Source organism: Conger conger, chromosome 9, assembly GCF_963514075.1.
Source record: "Conger conger chromosome 9, fConCon1.1, whole genome shotgun sequence".
Classification (NCBI taxonomy): Eukaryota; Metazoa; Chordata; class Actinopteri; order Anguilliformes; family Congridae; genus Conger; species Conger conger.
Window position 1 is genome coordinate 5,430,788 of NC_083768.1, and position 21,922 is coordinate 5,452,709.

Below are 21,922 nucleotides of genomic sequence, written 5' to 3' on the forward strand. Positions count from 1 at the left end.
GAATCTGTGTGTGTATTTGGCATTAAGAGCCACAGTGAAGGGCATATCTTTTATATATCGACAGTGGAATCGATATTTCTAAACATTTACAGTGGAATCTGTGTGTATTTGGCATTAAGAGCCACAGTGAAGGGCATATCTTTTTGAATATCGCCCTCTTCCATCAGCACCCCTCCTCCCTGGTCCATAGGAAAAGAGCCCTCCCATCACTGAGCGTAACGGCGCAGTCAGGGCGGCCATTTTGAGTTACGCTCCCGATACGCTTCATCTACCGAGCCAGTCATTTCTCACAAGTAAAATAAATAAATAAAAAAAAGACTCATTGTTTGAAAACAGCAATCCCATCTCTATTGACAGAGCCCCGGCTTCATCAAACTCCTCCCCCTCGTTTTCGCCAGAAATTCAGCTTTTTTTTTTCCCCTCCCGTAGACCCGACAAGGGAAACAAAAGAAGCATTTTTCCTGTGCGGATTAAAAATAGAAAAACAAATAAAAAGAAGGCCGGCGTGCGTCCGTCGATAAGACGGCGGGCGTTCGCCAGCGTCGCGGCCCTCTGAAGTCGCCGGGCGCGACTCTTTCACGCGGATCCCACACAATATCGATCGCCCCGCGAGAGAGACACAGCGCTGAGAGCCGGAGTGAGGCGATCGGCCCGATTTTAACACTGCCGTCGGCAGACGGGCCCCCGAATCCCTCCAGACTGCGGGAGGGTAGAATGGTGAAAGGTGAAAGAATCACAAGCACACGCGCGGCTGTTAGACGTCCACAGCAGCAGCTGCGGCGGGGAGAACTCAGAAAACGTGCAAAGGGCCCAAGGGCCCGAGGGGCCCGGAGATGTGTGGTCGTATTCAGCAGAAACACCCTCCCCAGTCAGCCCGCTCAGCTAGACCCCCCGCCCGCCCGGAGCCTCGTTCAGTGACCCTGGAACAAACACTACGGGGAGAACTGTAGGAAAAAACATTTATGCAATATTCCTGGGAAACATAAATGCGATCATTATTAAAAAATGTATTCAATATTCCGCTATTGGGCCAATAGCGAATTCGGAACAATAGCAGCAATGACAGCGAGAAAGAACGCACTCGCTAGAATCTCCCCTCGTACGGATGTCAATCCAGTCGTTACGTTTAGTGTGCTTGACCTGATGGTGGCGCTAGAGGAAAGGTCACGGGGTCACCAAAATCGAGAGGGTTCTTCTTCTTCTGGGGAACATGAACGTGCACAATAAACTGCACTACAATCTGCCTGTTACTTGTTGAGACGTGTCAATCATCAATGGATGATTGACATCAGCCTCGGTCGTGTACCTGACCCACTAGGCTGCAGGCTATCCACGAAACCGACCAAAAATCACACATACACACAAATAAATAAACCAAAAATCACACATACACACAAATAAATAAACCAAAAATCACACATACACACAAATAAATAAACCAAAAATCACACATACACACAAATAAATAAACCAAAAATCACACATACACACAAATAAATAAACCAAAAATCACACATACACACAAATAAATAAACCAAAAATCACACATACACACAAATAAATAAACCAAAAATCACACATACACACAAATAAATAAACCAAAAATCACACATACACACAAATAAATAAACCAAAAATCACACATACACACAAATAAATGAACCAAAAATCACACGCTATGTACGGCAGGAAAGGCATTTCGGAATTTGGTAAACTATATGCAAATAATTTAAAAAAACAAACATCGAATTTGAAATCATCGAGTGAAGAACTGAACTGATTACCCCCGAGCTGCTCTCTGCAGAACGGATAGAGAAGGTCAGGAGGAGCCTCTCTCCTTGTGCGAAAAGAACACATTTAACGACGCTTTCATTAGCACTCTCACCTGGTCTTTCTCAGCTCGTTAATTAAGCCGGCCAGCCTGGAACTGACTCATCTATTTGTTGAAAATTGAATCCCTTAAATTTACACTTAATAAATCACTGCACAATTCCAATTTAACTGCATGGTAAAAAAAAAAGAGAAGATAATTCAGACGCACGCTTTCATAACTGAAAATGAGGCTAAAGTATTAATCTGCACTATAACATGCGTAATATAGAGTATTTACAGCGTACCTCACGTTTTAAATATATAAGAATGTGTCATTAAGGGCAAGCCACTCAGCGCATCGAGAACAAGAGAGCATAAGAACACACAATGACAGGGACAGACCGTTCAGACCATGTTGGCTCGTCCTTTAGCTACAGAAGAGACCATCCAACACTAGTCCAAGCCTGGACTTGAACTCTCCAGGACATAGTGACTGAGTTTCAATCACGTCCCATACAGGACAAACAAACGTCTCAAATGAGAAAGAATCCCTTCACATCCAAACAACAACATCCGGTGCTGCCAATAAGGCAGGGATCGGATCTCAAACCCAAGTCCTGGAGAACCACAGTTTATCGTCTAATCCAGCTATTCCAGTTTTCAATTCAATTTAATTCAAATTTAGTTCAAATTCAATACACTGACATAAACATTAAGTACTGAATATAAGTAACATAAAATAATGACAAGAACAGGCCATTTGGCTGAACAGGAGTGGAGTTAAACCTGCAGACACAGCACCCCCTCCAGGACTGGAGTTAAATGGTAAATGGTTGGCATTTATATAGCACCTTTGATGCTTTCTCATTCACCCATTCACACACCAACGGCGATTGGCTGCCATGCAAGGCACCAACCAGCTCGTCAGGAGCATTTGGGGGTTAGGTGTCTTGCTCAGGGACACTTTGACACAGCCCGGGCGGGGAATCGAACCGGCGACCCTCCGACTGCCAGATGACTGCTCTTACTGCCTGAGCCATGTCGCCCCTTGTGGAGTTAAACCTCCAGACACTGCGGCCCTCCAGGACTGGAGTTAAACCTGCAGACACTGCGGCCCTCCAGGACTGGAGTTAAACCTGCAGACACTGCAGCCCTCCAGGACTGGAGTTAAACCTGCAGACACTGCAGCCCTCCAGGACTGGAGTTAAACCTGCAGACACTGCGGCCCTCCAGGACTGGAGTTAAACCTGCAGACACTGCGGCCCCCTCCAGGACTGGAGTTAAACCTGCAGACACTGCGGCCCTCCAGGACTGGAGTTAAACCTGCAGACACTGCGGCCCCCTCCAGGACTGGAGTTAAACCTGCAGACACTGCGGCCCCTCCAGGACTGGAGTTAAACCTGCAGACACTGCGGCCCCTCCAGGACTGGAGTTAAACCTGCAGACACTGCGGCCCTCCAGGACTGGAGTTAAACCTGCAGACACTGCGGCCCCTCCAGGACTGGAGTTAAACCTGCAGACACTGCGGCCCCTCCAGGACTGGAGTTAAACCTGCAGACACTGCGGCCCCCTCCAGGACTGGAGTTAAACCTGCAGACACTGCGGCCCCCTCCAGGACTGGAGTTAAACCTGCAGACACCGCGGCAGGTTTAACTCCAGTTTGAAATCCCGCCCACTATGACGTCACAGGGCGTGGGGGTGGGTCCTCTCACCTGATAGGTGGCTGTGGGGTCAGTGGCGGCGTCCGTGCCCAGTCGGGTGAGCTTCTCCTTCAGCTTGTGGTGGGAGCGGTGGCGCATGCAGTAGATGACGGCGGACGCCACCAGGACCCCGATGATGCACACGATGGAGATGACCGTCAGGATCAGGAACTTGGTCGACTCGGCCTGGTTGTACTTGGTCAGGATCTGGTTCAGCGTGCTCTTCTGAAAGGCAATGACCACACGCACACACACACATTAACACAGAGGGCAGGGGTACTTGAATACCGCTCCCCCTAAATTCTTCAAGGGTTCCAACTGTATCTGTGTGGTCACGCTAGGACTCGGAACCGTACTGTCCTCTAGGGTCCTCTTCACACTTGTCCCTGTGTTCTGCACTTTGTTGTATGTCGCTCTGAATAAGAGCATCTGCTAAAGGCCTGTAATGTAATGTAATGCAATCTGTTTTCCTGCAAGCGCTAAAAATGTGTAAGAAATATATATCTCTAATGGCATTGAGCCTGCTAACCACACGTTCCCTTGATCCCTTGTCGACTTGGTACACATTACATTACATAACAAAAAAAAAAAAGCAGACGCTTTTATCCAAAGCCACGTACAAACGGTGCATATCAAGGTCATAGAACAAACAACCAAACACGTCAGATAAGGCACAATTCATAACCGATAGTTGTAAGGCCATGAGCATAAGACCAGTACACAAGGCAGGTAGGCCAAGTCTGTGACTACCATACCGAGATATCTACAACTTCAGGAACTACAGTACCGAGACATCTAGAACATCAGGAACTACAATACAGGAACAACTGATTAAGGCTGAATAGAGGCTAACCAATCACAACAGAATTTAATACACTACAGCCTGACTGATAGGCGTCACAGATTCAGTACCTCCTTTCTGTTCTTGTGTAAAATAGCATTCCTTATCAACGCTGGGAAAGGTATAGAACATAGTCACTGCAAAGGTTCTGGGTTCAGTCTGACTCTGCTGAATCCATGGTATTATTTGTGTGCAGGGTCACTGTCGATATTGAAATAAATAAGTTCATCAAGACTGAGAGACTTCCTTTTTTCCACAATTCAAACCGAGCTATGCCCAGCAGGTACTGAGACGCAGTTGCAGAATCGTTCGTTTGGGAATCTGGTGAACTTGTGTGTATTTTCTCCAACTTTAATGCATAGCACAGAAAGAACACCTAACAGGGGGGAACGATTCCTGTGAACTTTTCACAAATATCAGCAGCGAAGGTGAAAACCCACACTACATTTCCACAAAGTGTGAAGTCTTTCATTTCTGAAAAATGTTTAAATAGAGTTCACGTCTAAACTCATTGACAGCTTTTTTTCTAGCATTTACAGCTGATGAACAAGCAGGCTTCCCCGGACCTTATCCTGAAGCCTCATTCATGATTAATCCGGTGGTTCAGGAGATTCTGGTGCTGGTCGGTGGGTCTGTATGAAGCACAAACTCAGCGCGTCGCCCCAAAAAGCTTTAACCACACGGCGTGCTTCGTATCGATCTGCATTGTCAAATGAAGCTATTTTACGGTCTCTGGTGAGCACTGCTGTCCAGAACAGACTGAAACTACTGGAGCTATTGTAAATGGTAAATGGTTGGCATTTATACAGCGCCTTTATCCAAAGCGATGTACAATTGATGCTTCTCATTCACCCACTGATACACACTCTCACACACAGTGGCGATTGGCTGCCATGCAAGGGATCGACTATGCAATGAATGCAACCGCCGGAGTCTCTGGGCTAGTACCATACAGGGGCTGCCAGATCCAGCAGGAATCGGGCCTAAGCATATCCACGGTGGGTCTGTCAGGCAAACCTGATCTGAGATCAGCACCCTGTGGTCATAAAGCAGCACCCCGGAGTCAGAACAGCTGATCTGGGATCAGTTTTCTCCAGCCCTAACGCCTCATCCATTTTGAGCTGCATTAAAAGGGAAAATAGCCCTCCTGACTCCGGGATGTTCGGAGAACGCGGGCTCTGGGTAGGCTGGCAGCCAGCTGCACCTTCCAACGGGAACGACGTCGCAATAATTCACCCTCATTATAAATATTACATAGGGAGCCTCAGCAACGACAAAGAAAAGAGAGAAAGAACGAACGAATGAGTGAACGAGTCCCGCAAATTACAATCCATCCAGGGCCAACAGCTCCCGCCGTTCCACAATTATCAAAGAGATCAAAGGAGAGGTGGGAGGACGGGAGGAGGGGGGAGAGGGGAGGAGGGGGGGGGGGGGAGACAGAAAAATAACGCTTTTCCTGCCGCCTCTGGAGGTTTTCACAAGAGGGGAATAATTAGCAATCTTTTTTTTCCCCTTTCCTTTCTGCCACCCGATTAGCAGTGCTACAAAAAAATGAATTTCCAGCGCTGCCCCACCTCCCTCTCCCCCTCTCCCCCTCTCCCCACCTCCCTCTCCCCCTCTCCCCCTCTCCCCCCCTCCCCGAACCCAACCACCCTGAGTGCCTGACTCTTTATTATTATCCGGGTTCTCTGTGTTCGGCCAGCTCGTCCGGCACAACAGCGATTTCACGCTCTGCACTTGACTCGCCAGCCTGGTCTAACAGCCATTTTGTGCTCGGCGTTCAGGCTCCTGTCTGAAGGTTGTCATCTCGGCCCAGTAAGGACGACCAACGGCAGGGGTCAGGCGCCCGGGTCCCGGAGAGCCGCAGGGAGTGGCTGCTTTTTCCTCTTCACCTTAAAATCATCCACCGAGTCCAGTGCCAAGGTGAGGTGAGACGACTGTGTAATCAGCTGCTGCCATTGACCAGTTAAGTGCCGAGTGACAATGAAAGCCAGAACACGGGTCTCCCCCCCGCTCGCTTGACCAAAGCAAATGTTGTTTGTCAAAGCTGCAGTCACCCCCCCCCCCCCCCCCCCGCTTCAGCTCTTAATCATTCAGCTAGGGCAGGGCTGCCCAACCCTGGTCCTGGAGATCTACCGTCCTGTAGGTTTTCACTGCAACCCTAACAAAGCCACACCTCATTCAACAGCAGAAGCAGGGCTGCCCAACCCTGTTCCTGGAGATCTACCATCCTGTAGCTTCTCACTCCAACCCTAACAAAGCACACCTCATTCAACAGCTAGAGCAGGGCTGCCCGACCCTGTTCCTGGAGATCTACCGTCCTGTAGGTTTTCACTGCAACCCTAACAAAGCACACCTCATTCAACAGCTAGAGCAGGGCTGCCCAACCCTGTTCCTGGAGATCTACTGTCCTGCACGTGCTAAAGGTCTGAGTATATCAGGCCTATGTCTCTAGTGTGAATAACGTGGCATAAGCATTTTAACCAATCAGAACTGAGTCCATTTAGTGGGCTGCCAACCGGAAGTGAGCTTTAAGAGAACACCCATGATAGCACAGACACGCCATTGTCAGATCTCCAGCACTTTTTGCTTCGAACTGACACTCTAAACATAAAAATAAAATTGCATTTATCTCCTGCTGTAAATCGGGGAGACAATAGGCACGAAGATCTCAAATGTTCGGAGCTGAGCACCCTCGCGCTGATGTGACAATCGCGGCAACGAATGAAAGCCGAGGAGTTCTAGAACACTGACTCAGAACTTTGGGGGGAAAACAATCCACAGAACCTGCTCTTCCACGGGTTAAAATGGCCGCCACTGCTACATGAAATAAATGTGTTTACGAGCATGGGGTTGACACACAGAAAAGTCCCGTATAAGTTAAGAGTCCCATATGAGGAGAAGAGAGCTGGCACAGGGTCCCGGGAACATACAACAGTGCGTGGACAGCAGGCGGCCACAGAGAGATGTTTCTACAGGAAATGGGCTTAAATCCTGGCCTGGCCTACCCACCTCTGAACAGGCTAGGGGCTTTCACTACAAACTGCAAGAGAGTTGTCCAATGCTTAAATATAGCACAGCGTCACAGTGCTGCTCAAAAATGCATATACACAGAAGCTCTACATAATGACCTTCATCACTGCACCTCGGTCAGATAAATATCCAGTGCGATGAGGCAGAGTTGTTCTGGATTCAGGCAGGGTCAGTATTAGGATACGCCCCCCGCAGACAGCCATGGGGCTGCCACGCCCAGGACAAAGGGTGAAAATAACACATGGTGGAGATGATGCAGCATCAAACTGGGGGGATTTTTTTAAATGTGACAATGGCAACCCAGCATTCACTTCAGCACATCTGATAGTAAGTCTCTACAGGAGAGCGTTTTAAAAGGAGGGGAATGATCCGAGAAGGGGCGAACACATGCGCACACACACACATACACGCACATACACGCAACTACACATACACACACATACACACACGTACACACACGCACACACACACACACACACATACACACACATACACACACATACACATACACGCACACACACGTACACACACGTACACACACGTACACACACGCACATAGACACACATACACACACATACACGCACACACACACATACACACACATACACACACACACATACACGCACGCACACACGTACACACACATACACACACGCACAGATACACACACATACACACACAGATACACACACGCACACACATGCACGTGCGCACGCACACATACACACACACACACACGTGCGTACGCACAAGCATACAGACAAGCACACACACACGCACGCACACACACGCTTGGCACATATATACACACACATACACACACATGCAGGCACGTGCGCATGCACACATGCACAAGCATACACACACACATACACATGCACATGCATGCACACACGCGCACACATACACATATACACACGCATGCACACATACATGCACATGCACGCACACACACGCATGCACACACACACACACACACACACACACACACACACGTACACACACATACATACACACACAGATACACACACGCACACACATACACGCACACACACACGTACACACACGTACACACACAAACACACATGTACATACACACACATACACATACACACACATACACGCACACACACACGTACACACACATACACGCACACACACACGTACACACACGTACACACACAAACACACACGCACATACACACACATACACACACACACGTACACACACATACACACACGCACACACGTACACACACATACACACACACACACATACACGCATGCACACATACACACACGCATGCACACACACACGTACACACACACACACGTACACACACGTACACACACACACACACACACGTACACACACACACACACAGTTCCTGCTCGCTCAGTGTAATTGCACATGTTCTGCACAGCTGTGATCCCCAGACTGGGAGAGTGCTGCTCTTTCACTCACCGGCTCATGCCAAACGGGAAAATAAGACACTTTTTCTCTCCCCGATGACAGAAAAACATTTTATATAAACGATTCATAATCCACTAGAGTTCCATTAGAATAAAACCTTCCACTTCTCAAAACGCGCCGGTTTATAAAGGGAGTCCAGGCAGTGACCCAAGCAGACATAATCATTTATAAAAACCCAATGTCCCTTTTAGTCATCTCCGCAGCAACAAAAGAAAACGTGGAACAAAAAGTATTGTCTCGCAGATCAAGCAGAGAAGTGCCTTTTATTCTGGCTGCCGCCCGTCCATCTGTCCAGAAGAAATTGTACTTGCAAATTCCCACTGCGCGTAATGAAATTCAGCGAGACAGGCTGGCCGTCCGCACGGAGGCGCGGAGAGGCCCGGACTACATCCCCCCTCACCGGTCGGCTTCTGAACGCAGCGATATCCACACGTCCGAGGGCAGGCCCCTCTCACCGCACACCCGGCCGTATCTTTACGCTCATATAAAACTGCCATTTATTATTTATTAACGCTGTTTATGCCCTCGCCGGGGGTGACGGGGTACAGCCCGCAGAGCGGACGGATACGCAGGGCAGAATGAACGTAATCACCGCAAGCAGCGATCTAAAGTGCCTTCGTCTACAGCGCTTTTTATTAGAAAATTTCATTATAAAATATTTATAAACCATCTTCTAAATGTTTTGAGAATTAATAGAGTTCATCTTATTTGGATGCTGAAATTATTTCCTTCAAATGATAAATTAACTACTACCAACCCCCCCCCCTAACCACCTGACCACCCAACCCATGCACAGATGAAAGATGTCTACACCTACCTTTTTTGTTTGCTTGTTTTTTTTTTTAAAGAAACTAAAAAGCAAAGATTCTCCATATAGGCCATACATTCCACACATTCCCTATATTTCCCAGGACCTTTTCTCAGTGGAAGTAAGACGATAGCAGATTCATCAAATTAAATACACACTAAGTTCATTAACAAATGAATCCACTCATATCCTACCTGAGATCATAAGTACGTACTCCATACTTATTCACCCCTCACTCATACGAGCATCACAGAGAGTGCAGAAACGAGAATAACACCACGCTCAAGCTGACTGGTCTTACAAGCCAGAAAGCCAATTTGTCATTCAAAAAAAAAAAAAAAAGTCAAAGTTAAGGTTCGACACATTGTCGTTCGTTTACACTGACGTCGGTAACATACGGAGAAGCGGAGGGGTGGAGTGAGCCATCGTGCTTGTCTGTCACGAATTAGTGAAATCCACAAAATGTCAAAATGGCGGACCGGCGGATCTCTAGCTCTGCCTTCGTCAAATCGTGACCAGAGGCCAGGAGGAGGGGTTCCCTGTCCTTCCCCCGCCGGATAACTGCCTATCCCCAGACCCCCAGCACCAGAGCCATGTCCCCACAGGGTCTCCTCCTAAAACATACACTCAGTGAGCACTTTATTAGGCAGACCTGAACACCAGCTTCTTAATGCAAACGTTTAAGCAGCCAATCATGTGGCAGCAGCTAAATGCATAAAAGCGTGCAGACACGTGGCCAAGAGGTTCAGCTGTTTTTCAGACCAAATGTCAGGAAGGGGAAAGAAATGTGATCTGAGTGACATTGACCGTGGAATGATTGTTGGTGCCAGACAGGGTGGGTTGAGTAGCTCAGGAACTGCTGGTCTCCTGCGATTTGTACACACAAGAGTCTCTAAAGTTTGCAGAGAATGGTGCGAAAAACAAAAAAACATCCAGTGAGCAGCAGTACTGTGGGCAGAAATGCCTTGTTAATGAGAGAGGTCAGAGGAGAAGGGCCAGACTGGTCAAAGCTGACAGGAAGGTGACAGTAACACAAATAATCACACATTACAACAGAGGTACACAGAAGAGCATCTCTGAACACAACGCATCAAACATCTAAGTGGATAGGCTACAGCAACAGAAGTCTAAAAAAATAAGTCCTAAATACCTAATAAAGTGCTCAATGAATGTATATAAAAACAGCCACACACACGAATCTACACTCCAGCCGAATTTCAGCTCTTAAATCTTAACCCGATCTTTACAAATGAGAGAAGCCATCAATCTCAAGCTGCAACAGGATGATGAATCGATGGATAACAGTCAGGAAGACATGCACGTCATCTTTACATCGCAAAAACTTGCGTCGACCGTTAAATACCCGGGTTATTTATGGAAAAACAAAATTCATCTCAGCAGTAAAGGGTGGTTCACATAAATTAAAAACAAGGTCTGTCGCAAGCCGTCATCTTGCCATTGTGTGCCTTAGAAGTCCGACATTAACCCACATTTAAACCTACATTAACAATAAACTTTACCCATGCAAATATTTCAGCAAAATACAAATACTAAAATATTCATTTCTGAATTAAAATGTTGACGAATATAGAGCATACTTTTCTGACCACTGCGTGATCATGCATTAGACCATTATTCAGTCGAGAGAATGACGATCGATTTTAGTTTTGTATTATTTAATCTAGCATCAAACCGCACATTACTTAAATTGTTACTGGGAGGAACAATATTTCAATTAATTAGCCCACAAGAAAAGCCCAATTTAATTCCCCTTTTCAGTTATAGTAGTATACTATACGATATTTACTTGGATATAACAAGATCATAATAAATACCAATATTAATTTATGTAAACTATTATATTGTTAGAAAGCCTGTAACAGAACATAAAGAACAAAAATCTTCCAGAACCATACATTGGATGAAAATAAAAAATGTAGTAGGCTACCTTAATAATAATAATAATAATAATAATAATAATAATAATAATAATAATAATAATAATACACGTTTAAATACAATGTACTCTTGTAAAATCTTAGCATTTTAAACATTCGTTCACTCAACCTTTTTTAGCCTACACGCAAATACATAGCCACAATCCCTGCGAAAAAAGGGCATATACTGAGCCTACGCTACCAAACAAACATTTTAAACTACAAACTTCACATCGACAGTAGGCTCTCACACGCGTGTGGACAACTTGTTCTAGTGATTGCATTTTCTATTGCAATTAAGGACTGAGAGGAGGACTACTTTACAAAGTTACAGATAATTCACAATAATTGCACAATATGTCCACAGCCGAATAAAACAACTATCTAACAAACGTAATCAATATCCAAATCAATATCTGACTCTTCTTGCAATGTGAATTTCAAAAGTCATTTACAGACCTTAAACACGTCTGTAAAATCGGTTCAAACAAGTGCGCCGGATTAGGCTACACCACAGGAGGGCTTGTGGTTAAAGGAGGATAATTTACATTAACTGTAGCCTACACCTGCTAATACACTGCCAAATGATTTGCATGCTACACTACAGCCCATGTCATTATTAATTAGGTTATGAAGCGCAGGCACTTCTAAACGACAACACTGTCGGCTAATCCTATTTTATGGTGAGAAATTTAAGGTAGCGTATGTGTGTTGAAGGTCCGGGAGTCTCCTCGCCACTCCTAAACTCGGCATCCCTTAAAGCCACCGCCGTACAAATAACGCACGAAAATTAAGCTGGATATCCGCACATATTTACCTAAATCCACAATGAGGCGATCGTTCGGAAGGGGTTTATTTCTTATCCGTTACGAGATTGCGAAAGCTATCCACGCTATTCCAGTCGCGACCACGTATTGCAGGGAAAGGCGGCATCGGCTGCTTCTGCTGCAAGAGCGCTTGATCTGAGCTCTTTCCATTTTTCAAAAATAAAGTTAACACAGTCCTCCCCAGCTATAGGCTACGTCGGTGGAAACAAAAGGCTTTTCCGTCGCTCCTTTCGAGAAGGCATTAAACCAGAGGAATAGGAAAAAATGGTTTCCCAGGCAGGTCTTCAAGCAAACGAGAGAGAGAGAGAGAGAAAGAGAGTGGAGTACAGCAGGCCAGGCGATTCCCTCCAACGAACATGTGCCAGTGCTGGATCCCCCCCCCCCTCCTCTATCGCGACTACATGGAGCAGGTCTGAGGCTCTGAGCTCCTCCTTTTATCCGCCAGCTCCGGCGGAGTCCCTGTCTGAACCACATGTCACATCCACTGGTTGCTATAGTGATGCCTCCACATGTTGCCGACACCAATAACCGAAGGGAGGCCGGCGGTTAATAAACTTGTGTTGGGGAGGAGAGCGTGAATGGACGCTGGCTTTGTCACTCATTTGTAAAGCTGCTTGGGGCTTCTCTCTTCTATTATTATTGTGTGCGTGTGTGTGTGTGTGTGTGTGTGCGTGTGTGTGTGTGTGTGTGTGTGTGTGTGCGTGGATTACAATTTTTGGTAGTTGTTCGGGGTTTTTTTTCTTTCTGTTGCGCAGCGCGTAGGGTGGAAAGAATTAGAACAGCTCAGAGAAAACCCGCGAGCTTAAAAAACATACTGAAGGAAATCGCATCAAGACGGATAAACGACTGTAAAACACCCTTCAGATCTTTTATTTTTTCTTTAGGCGTTGTCCTAATTACACCCAACCGCAGAACGAACGAATTGCAGTTAGAACTAGCAATACACACATAAAGATGTGGATGTATGATAGGCTACTTATTAACCAATAGGCATACATTTTGTTTTTCTAAACCATTGGCTCAAAATGTTCATTTTCACCTGCGGATCGATATGAAATGAGCGTAATTTATCAATTTCAATAACTGACATGGGGATAATGGCCTATCGGCTACAACATTCGACAAAAGGCGCAGAGCCGTTATGCATAAACAAACCGAACACGTAGGCCTACTGTATATGCGCTTTCTGGAGGCGAAACCGGTCTACAAATAATGTGACTTCGTTAGTAGGGATAATGTTGTTTTTTTATGGAAGGCAACAGCTGCAAGAAGCAAGGGAAGCCTGGATTAAGGAATGTAGGGAGTGAGAGAGAGGAGAGGAGAGATGTTGCCAAATGCACATGACACGTCAGGAGGGCTCTCGAGCGTCGTTTCTATTCACCGGCTCCGCTCCCGCCTTCGGCCATTGTTTCTGCGCGCGGCAGCTGGAGGTGGCAGGCCGGTTAAACCGCGGTAAAAAAAAAAAAAAACAACGACCGTTTTCTCTCAAGGTGAGCGACGGACCCAAAGAAAATGGCGCTTCTAAGCTATGGTAATGCCTGGAGCCAGGATATAGCCGACATCTCCTTTTTTCTGAAGCCTGGAAACCGAGCACAACGGACTCCTACATGCCACAAGGAGATGGGAAAACATTTTGCGCTTTATGTGACGTGAAGAAAAGGAAAACGTTTGATATTAACGTCTCTATATAAATCACGTTGTTTTAGTCTATAGTATGGGACAAATAATATCGAATGTGTGCGTCCATATGGACTAAATGTCAGTAACCTATGTCAGTAAACGGATATCCTCCCTCTTTCATAATTTTTCAGATTATTGTGAGATTCATAAATAGATCACTTCCAAAAATTCACTCAGGCAAAAAAAGCTCAGACCGACAAGAAGATTGAACATTGATTCTGGCTACTCTATAACCTGCACTGGACACTGACACAAGGTGAGTATGGTTGTATATACTCTCTCCCTCCTCTCATGTCATTTCAATCAGCATTCAAAACCTTAAACGAATAGAGCATAAAACCACAGAAAGCCAATTGAGCCAACCGTGTCTAACGGGCATGTCCAAACCCCACTATGGGTTTGGGAGAGTGTAGATTGTCCGTGGTTCTCCGAAGATACAAATCTTTATAGTATCTTTATAGGTGGAGCTTCAGTGCCGGTTACACACACACACACACACACACACACACATACACACACACTTTCATGCACATCACTGCTGCCACCTCTATAGCTGTCAAACTGAAACACACATTAAGGCGAGAAACAATAATATTATGAAAGACAAGTGAAGGGATACGAGATCAGAGCATCTCATTTAGCTCAGATACCATCCAAGGCTATATGCGCAAAGTAGGTGTACATAATAGCCTGAATAATAAGATCACCCATCTCCTACCTGTACATCCGACATAGATATAGAAAGTCAAGCTGCATCCTTTATCGTCTTGTACACAGAAATGTACCGTGCATCTCTGTAATAGTCACATTAGTAATGAGGTGTATGACCATTATATTTCATCAGCCCTGCATTTATATAGCGCCTTTATCCAAAGCGCTGTACAATTGATGCTTCTCATTCACCCATTCATACACACACCCACACACCAGCAACGATTGGCTGCCACGCAAGGCACCAACCAGCTCGTCAGGAGCATTCGGGGGTTAGGTGTCTTGCTCAGGGACACTTCGACACAGCCCGGGCGGGGGATCGAACCGGCAACCCTCTTTCGTAATTTTGCACTCCAACACACGGAGCGCTCGTGTGATGTGGACTAACGTGGCGTTCAGGCCGCAGTCCTGCCGGAGAAGGGGTGGTCTGCCGTAAGAAACGTGGCCGCCCAGCTTTGTCTCAGCTTGACAGCGGGCCCACCATTAAAGGCCCCGGAACGGCGCGTCGACACGCCTGACGGACGGCTCTCACACGGAAGAGCGATGGCTTCCGTTTGGAGCGCGGCTGTACGCTCAGCGGATATTACCACCTCAGGTTTGTGTGATTGATTACACCCACCCCCAATTTAACAGCCAAGCGAGTTCTCACCAGAGGTGAAGGCCAGGGGAGGTTGATATACCTTTAAATACACACGTGCAAAAAAAGAAGAAAAAAAAAGAAAGTGAAAATAAAATAAACTTTAAGAGGAGAATTAGTCAGGCACTGCCAGGCAAATGCTGTTGAGTGCATTCTAGAATCAGAGTAGCATGAGGCAGATGTTCAGTGCGTTCTGGAATCAGAGTAGAGTGAGGCAGGTTTTGTGTTCTGTACCTTATACGGGTTCTGGCAGAAGCAGCTGTCGAAAGTGAACGGGGGACTCCCGAAAAATAAAAGAGTCTCCCCCCCGTGCGTTAAATGGAGGCCCGTGTGCTCGATGCACACGATTACGAAACAGACGTGAATATAAAAGAGATTTCCCTCTTCGGCAGCTGCCGGTGTTCATCCCTCATTATCCGCCCATGTTAGCAATCTGCCATGCAGCTGTGCTGTCACCTAACCCCTCCTCCCAGACACATCTGCCTGTCCGCTCCCACTCGACAGTACGAGGCACAACACCTCCGTAATTACAGCGTGTCTGCAGAGGGAGACACAGCCCAAACCACTGCACACGTGCGCACTTCCACAGAGAGCCAACAACATAACCCTTTTCACAAACCACCTGCTGACCTGCCGGGATTTATAATGGGAAATTTAGACTTTAAAGGTACAATAGGTAAGATTTTTGTGTTAAAACATTGTTACAAGACCATTGCAATCCCTTCCGATCATTGACAAAGGCTCACTGACATGTTGACTCACCCTCTGCCTGTGTTTATAGTCCTTAAATTCGGGTTTCAAAATATATGTAGTTGACGGCCCAACACCCTTGTATATCTGTACAATAATCCAAGCTCGTTGGTTGAAAATGGGTTCTAATTGCCACAGCCAATGGCGTTTCAATGTCAGCGCGTTCACAGAGAAGGGGGGGGAGGGATAAACAGTGTTGTGGTTTGAAGGTGTTTGTTGCTGCTATTCCTCTCTTGACCGTTAGAAGTCCGAAATTACCTACTGTGACTTTAACTGGCGGGAGAAGAGGCTGTTTGGAGGAGAGGTTTAACCACGCCCCTGATTTAGTAGTTAGTGTTAGCACGTTGTTAGCACGTTAGCTGTAGTGGTTAGCACGTTAGCCGTTTGCGATCCTGGTTTCGGAAAATCAATAGGATTCATACAATAGGATTTCAGACTGCTCGGCGTAAATACAACAACCTGTATTAAATCGAGGCAAATAGAGGAGGAATCGGCAGGCTTGGGGAAAGGAAATCTTAATTTAGGAAATTTTTTTAAAATGTTCTGCTTTTAAATTCACACAGCCAATTTAAAAACAGTATGATGCTAGTCTACGCCAGGGGTGTCAAACTCCAGTCCTGGATTGCCGCAGTGTCTGCTGGGATTTGTGGTTTCCTTTCAATCAGCAGCCAATTAAGGCCTTGAGAACAAGGTGTGTGGTCTCTTTAGCCAATGAAAGACTTAGAAATGTGTCTCCTGTGCTGAAGCACCCCGGCCCTCCAGGACTGGAGTTCGGTCTACGCAACACATAAGAATGGGTCGTTCCGGAAGATTTTAAAAAATGCTGGTGATGTCACATCCGGAGCTTCTTTTACCACCCCCGAGTTTATTGGGTTTCAGAACTGAAGCACAGAGAACCGGATGGAGGGAACCGTGGTTCTGCACGGGCAGAGCGTGTTCAGAGCCGGACAATCACGTTCTGGGACAAAGGAAGCAACACCTCCTGCTCGATGCGCCAATAATCCTATTCAGAGGTGGACGTAGTTAAGACATTTTATCTCCAGCAAATGGATCATGTAAATGCTTGCACGGCTTTTACATTCATTTATTAATTTCACTGTGAATGTATATTTCTATATCTATTCATTTTAAATTCGGAGACCATCTCTTGAATGTGACGTACGAAGTTACAAACGAGCAATTTCATTTAAATTACTCGGGAAATGTTTTCATTTATTTCCTCACTTCTTCAAAAACCGCATTACTGTGAGTGAATAATAATAAATAAAAAAAACCTGTTATTAGTCTTGCAGGGAGATTAATTAGAAGCCCAGCAGTGTTGTAATCGTGAGCAATTAGGGAGTCGTGAGGACAAATATTTCATATTAATTTATTGGGGGTGGGGAGGGGGGGGCCTAAAGGCAGATAATAGTAAAATGGCCGCCCCTGACATTCCAAAGCACTGTCCTCTGCTTCCATTAAGTCACCGGGTTGCCAGACGTGTTAAGTATCGGGGAGGTTGCCAGATGTATGAAGGTACTGAGGGGTTGCCAGATGTATGAAAGTATCAGGGGGTTGCCAGATGTGTTAACACAAGATAACAACACAACTTAACACAATACATAACACTACACATAACACAACACAAGATAACATAACACAACATAACAGAACACAACACAACTTAACACAACACAAGATAACATAACACAGCATAACACATAACAACATAACACAACACATAACACAACACATAATAAAAGATAACACGACACAACATAACACAAGATAACATAACAACACAAAATAAAACAACACGACATAACATGACATAACACAACACGACACACAACACGTAACATAACAGCAAGAACAGACCATTCAGCTCAGAAAAGGTGCCTTGACTGAAATGTTTTCATCGAAACTTCAATGACAGCAGTTCCTCTAGTTATTCTGGGTGTGACCCTACTTCTGTTGGTTTCACCTGTATAACCAACACATATTCACTTATATACATAGCTATCCGTTTCAAACATCTTTTTCATTTAGGCTTTTTTTCCCTTCTTTGGATTGATTTATTCAATTTATATACTTATTAATTCAGGAGAATAAACAGTGCCAACTCATCAAATATTTATATAGTTTTTTTTCAATGGCTCCTATTTTTGGGGGGAATCAGTTGGGCATGTTTGGACAGCAGCCAACCTCGGCAACAGCTGTCCTCGGCAACAGCCACCCTTGGCAACAGCCAGCCATGGCAACACAAAATAGCCAATCGGCAGCACCACACCGGCATTCTTAATGTTAAATTATAAACAAATAATTAAAAATAATTCATTAGTTATTTAGCTTACGCTTTTATCCAAAGCAACCAGTTGATTTAACTAAGCAGGGGACAATCTCCCTCAAACAATGCAGGGTTAAGGGCCTTGCTCAAGGGCCCAACGGCTGTGCAGATCTCATCATGGCTCCACCGGGGCTTCAACCGCCAATGTTCCGGACTCATGTACCTTAGCCACTAGACTACAGGCTGCCCCAGTCATGTACCTGAGCCACTAGGCTACAGGCTGCCCCAGTCATGTACCTTAGCCACTAGACTACAGGCTGCCCCAGTCATGTACCTTAGCCACTAGGCTACAGGCTGCCCCAGTCATGTACCTTAGCCACTAGGCTACATGCTGCCCCAGTCATGTACCTTAGTCACTAGGCTACAGGCTGCCCCAGTCATGTACCTGAGCCACTAGACTACAGGCTGCCCCAGTCATGCACCTTAGCCACTCGGCTACAGGCTGCCCCAGTCATGTACCTTAGCCACTAGGCTACAGGCTACCCCAGTCATGTACCTTAGCCACTAGACTACAGGCTGCCCCAGTCATGTACCTTAGCCACTAGGCTACAGGCTGCCCCAGTCATGTACCTTAGCCACTAGACTACAGGCTGCCCCAGTCATGTACCTTAGCCACTAGGCTACAGGCTGCCCCAGTCATGTACCTTAGCCACTAGACTACAGGCTGCCCCAGTCATGTACCTTAGCCACTAGGCTACAGGCTGCCCCAGTCATGTACCTGAGCCACTAGGCTTCAGGCTGCCCCAGTCATGTACCTTAGCCACTAGACTACAGGCTGCCCCAGTCATGTACCTTAGCCACTAGGCTACAGGCTGCCCCAGTCATGTACCTGAGCCACTACGCTACAGGCTGCCCCAGTCATGTACCTTAGCCACCAGACTACAGGCTGCCCCAGTCATGTACCTTAGCCACTAGCCTACAGGCTGCCCCAGTCATGTACCTTAGCCACCAGACTACAGGCTGCCCCAGTCATGTACCTTAGCCACTAGGATACAGGCTGCCCCCAGTATACATTCACTAAATCGTAGATTGGCGAATATTTGGCCAATGGTCTACTGTACCACACCTTCTGTCACAGGGTATGTGCTACAAAGAAAGAGTGCGAAAGTCTGGAGTCAAAGGCTTGTGTTATTACAGGAGGCTTTCTAATGACGACTCTTCTTTCCCAACTGGGATTCTCCATCTCCGGCATTCCCGGGAGGATGCAGGGAAACAGAGGAGCCAATCGGCTCTGACATTCCGACATTGACACGGCGCTCCAGAGGGGCCCAGGCCCATTAAGGCCGTCATCACTCAATTATGGCAGCTTCCTGCGGCACTGACACTCTTAACACCGGAGGATTCGCACCGATCTCAACATTCGGCCCAGATAATAGACAGTTTTGTTCACCCGAGCGGTAGCTTTGTGTTTCTAGTGTTCAGGGACGTTGAATTTTTAAAAACGCATTTATGATATTTATTCATATATGTAGGCTGAATAATCAAAACTCCAGAGAAATATGAAAAGGGAATGTGCTACCTCTCCGCTCTCTGCTCTCTCCTGCAACGGAAGGGAACGTGTGCCGTACTGTGGTCATTTCCGTACGGTGCGATTGATCCGCTCGGTTGTGAACGCTTCATCCACACGTACGCGTGTCACTCTGGGAGGCAGTGAGGGAGGAGAGACGCTGAGAGAAGCTCGGTTTGATCCAGATGAGCGTCGAGCGTCATTCCGTTATTACCAGTACCTTCGTGACGAGAACGCAACTCCCCACGCCACTTTTCTGAATTTGAGCCTGACAACGAACCGTTTTCTCGAGAAGTTTTGCACAAAAGCGCCCCCCAGTATTCAGACCGATCTGACCTCCTCAACGTGATAAAATGACCAAACCGGATCAAGTCCAAATGTGCCGCTTGTAGATAGGACTTTATTCGTGCTTTGGGAGAACGCACACGTTGGTTTTTTAGAGACGGATAAACATTCGTATCCCCATAGAAACAGTGCAATCTTTTCACCGCTAATTAACTGATAAAAGCTGCCAAGGTCAAGGTGAAGAGAAGAAAAGAAAAGAAAACATTGCTTGGTAGGATGTGTTGAATAAGCTCAGTCGGCCTCTCTCGGGGAAAAGCGCTTTTCAGAATGATAATACTTTAGGTGACAGGAGTTCTCCAGACATCCCAGCCAGAAATCTTCAGCAATCATTGCTAAATATACTTCCCAGTGGATCTGATCAGACAGGCAGTGTAGCGGTCCTCCGCTAACACGCTGAGGCGAAATAAAGGCATGCTAATTGCTTACTAAACAGCGAGTCTCCTGATTAAAACGGACTACGTTTGAGCAGAAGAGACGGCTCGTCGTCCTCTGCAATATTCACGTCTTACGACGCACGTACAGCTCATGAAATGATACTCCTTTGCAGTGTGAATATTTTATTATTATTCATCTTAAATGCTTAATGACTGCACAAATTGCACCAGGGAGAGAAAAGGCTCTCTAACTAATAACATTTTAATTAAATAGTCTTTACAATTACACAGCTGGAAATGTGGAGTGGAGATGGCACACACAATAATTCTGATAAACTGATGCAGGTTTTCCTTATTATTGTTATAATTATTATATACAAGTAGCAAATAAATGAATGTTACAGTGTCATATACATGTAATACGAATACAATAGGTATATAATGCATGTATATTCATATACTTGTACATCATTATTGAGTGATTATAGGAAGTTTGGTGAGAGTGCATTTCAGCACTCTGCTGCTGTGAGCTGTTCTGAGCTATAGGAGTTATATTTCAGCTGTAAGGAGTTATATTTTTATATGAAAAATACTGATTGATCAAACAAATTTTGGTTAATCAATATGATCATTATTAATACTACAGTAGTAGTATTAGCAGCAGTATCAGTTTCTCAGATAGGGGCGGAGCCTGTTTCTCAGATAGGGGCGGGGCCTGTTTCTCAGATAGGGGCGGAGCCAGTCTCTCAGATAGGGGCGGGGCCTGTTTCTCAGATAGGGGCGGAGCCTGTTTCTCAGACAGGGGCGGAGCCTGTTGCTTACCTCAGTAATTCCCACCTCCAGGATCCTCACGCCCGTCTCCTTCTCCAGTCTGTCCTTCTGCCGATCTGTGGAGGGAAAGCAGCACGATGTGGGATTAGAGTCACACAGAGCCACAACCCAGAGCCCCGTCTAAACCCCGAAAACTTCAATTACCCGCCCTTAACTTGAGACTGGATTCAATCAATACCCGCCCTTAACTTGAGACTGGATTCAATCAATACCCGCCCTTAACTTGAGACTGGATTCAATCAATACTCGTCCTTAACTTGAGACTGGATTCAATCAATACCCGCCCTTAACTTGAGACTGGATTCAATCAATACCCGCCCTTAACTTA

At 46.1% G+C, this 21,922-nt stretch overlaps 1 protein-coding gene across 1 annotated transcript in view; it reads right to left on the reverse strand.

The window, feature by feature from the left end:
* Nucleotides 1–21,922, reverse strand: part of LOC133136728 (receptor-type tyrosine-protein phosphatase N2-like) — a 124,959-nt gene that overhangs the window by 25,571 nt on the left and 77,466 nt on the right. The window contains exons 11-12 of the mRNA XM_061254395.1: nt 21,586–21,650; nt 3,525–3,737 (exon numbers count right to left, since the gene is read on the reverse strand). Of these exons, the coding sequence (XP_061110379.1) occupies nt 3,525–3,737; nt 21,586–21,650 (278 nt within the window). The remainder of the gene's footprint in view (nt 1–3,524; nt 3,738–21,585; nt 21,651–21,922) is intronic.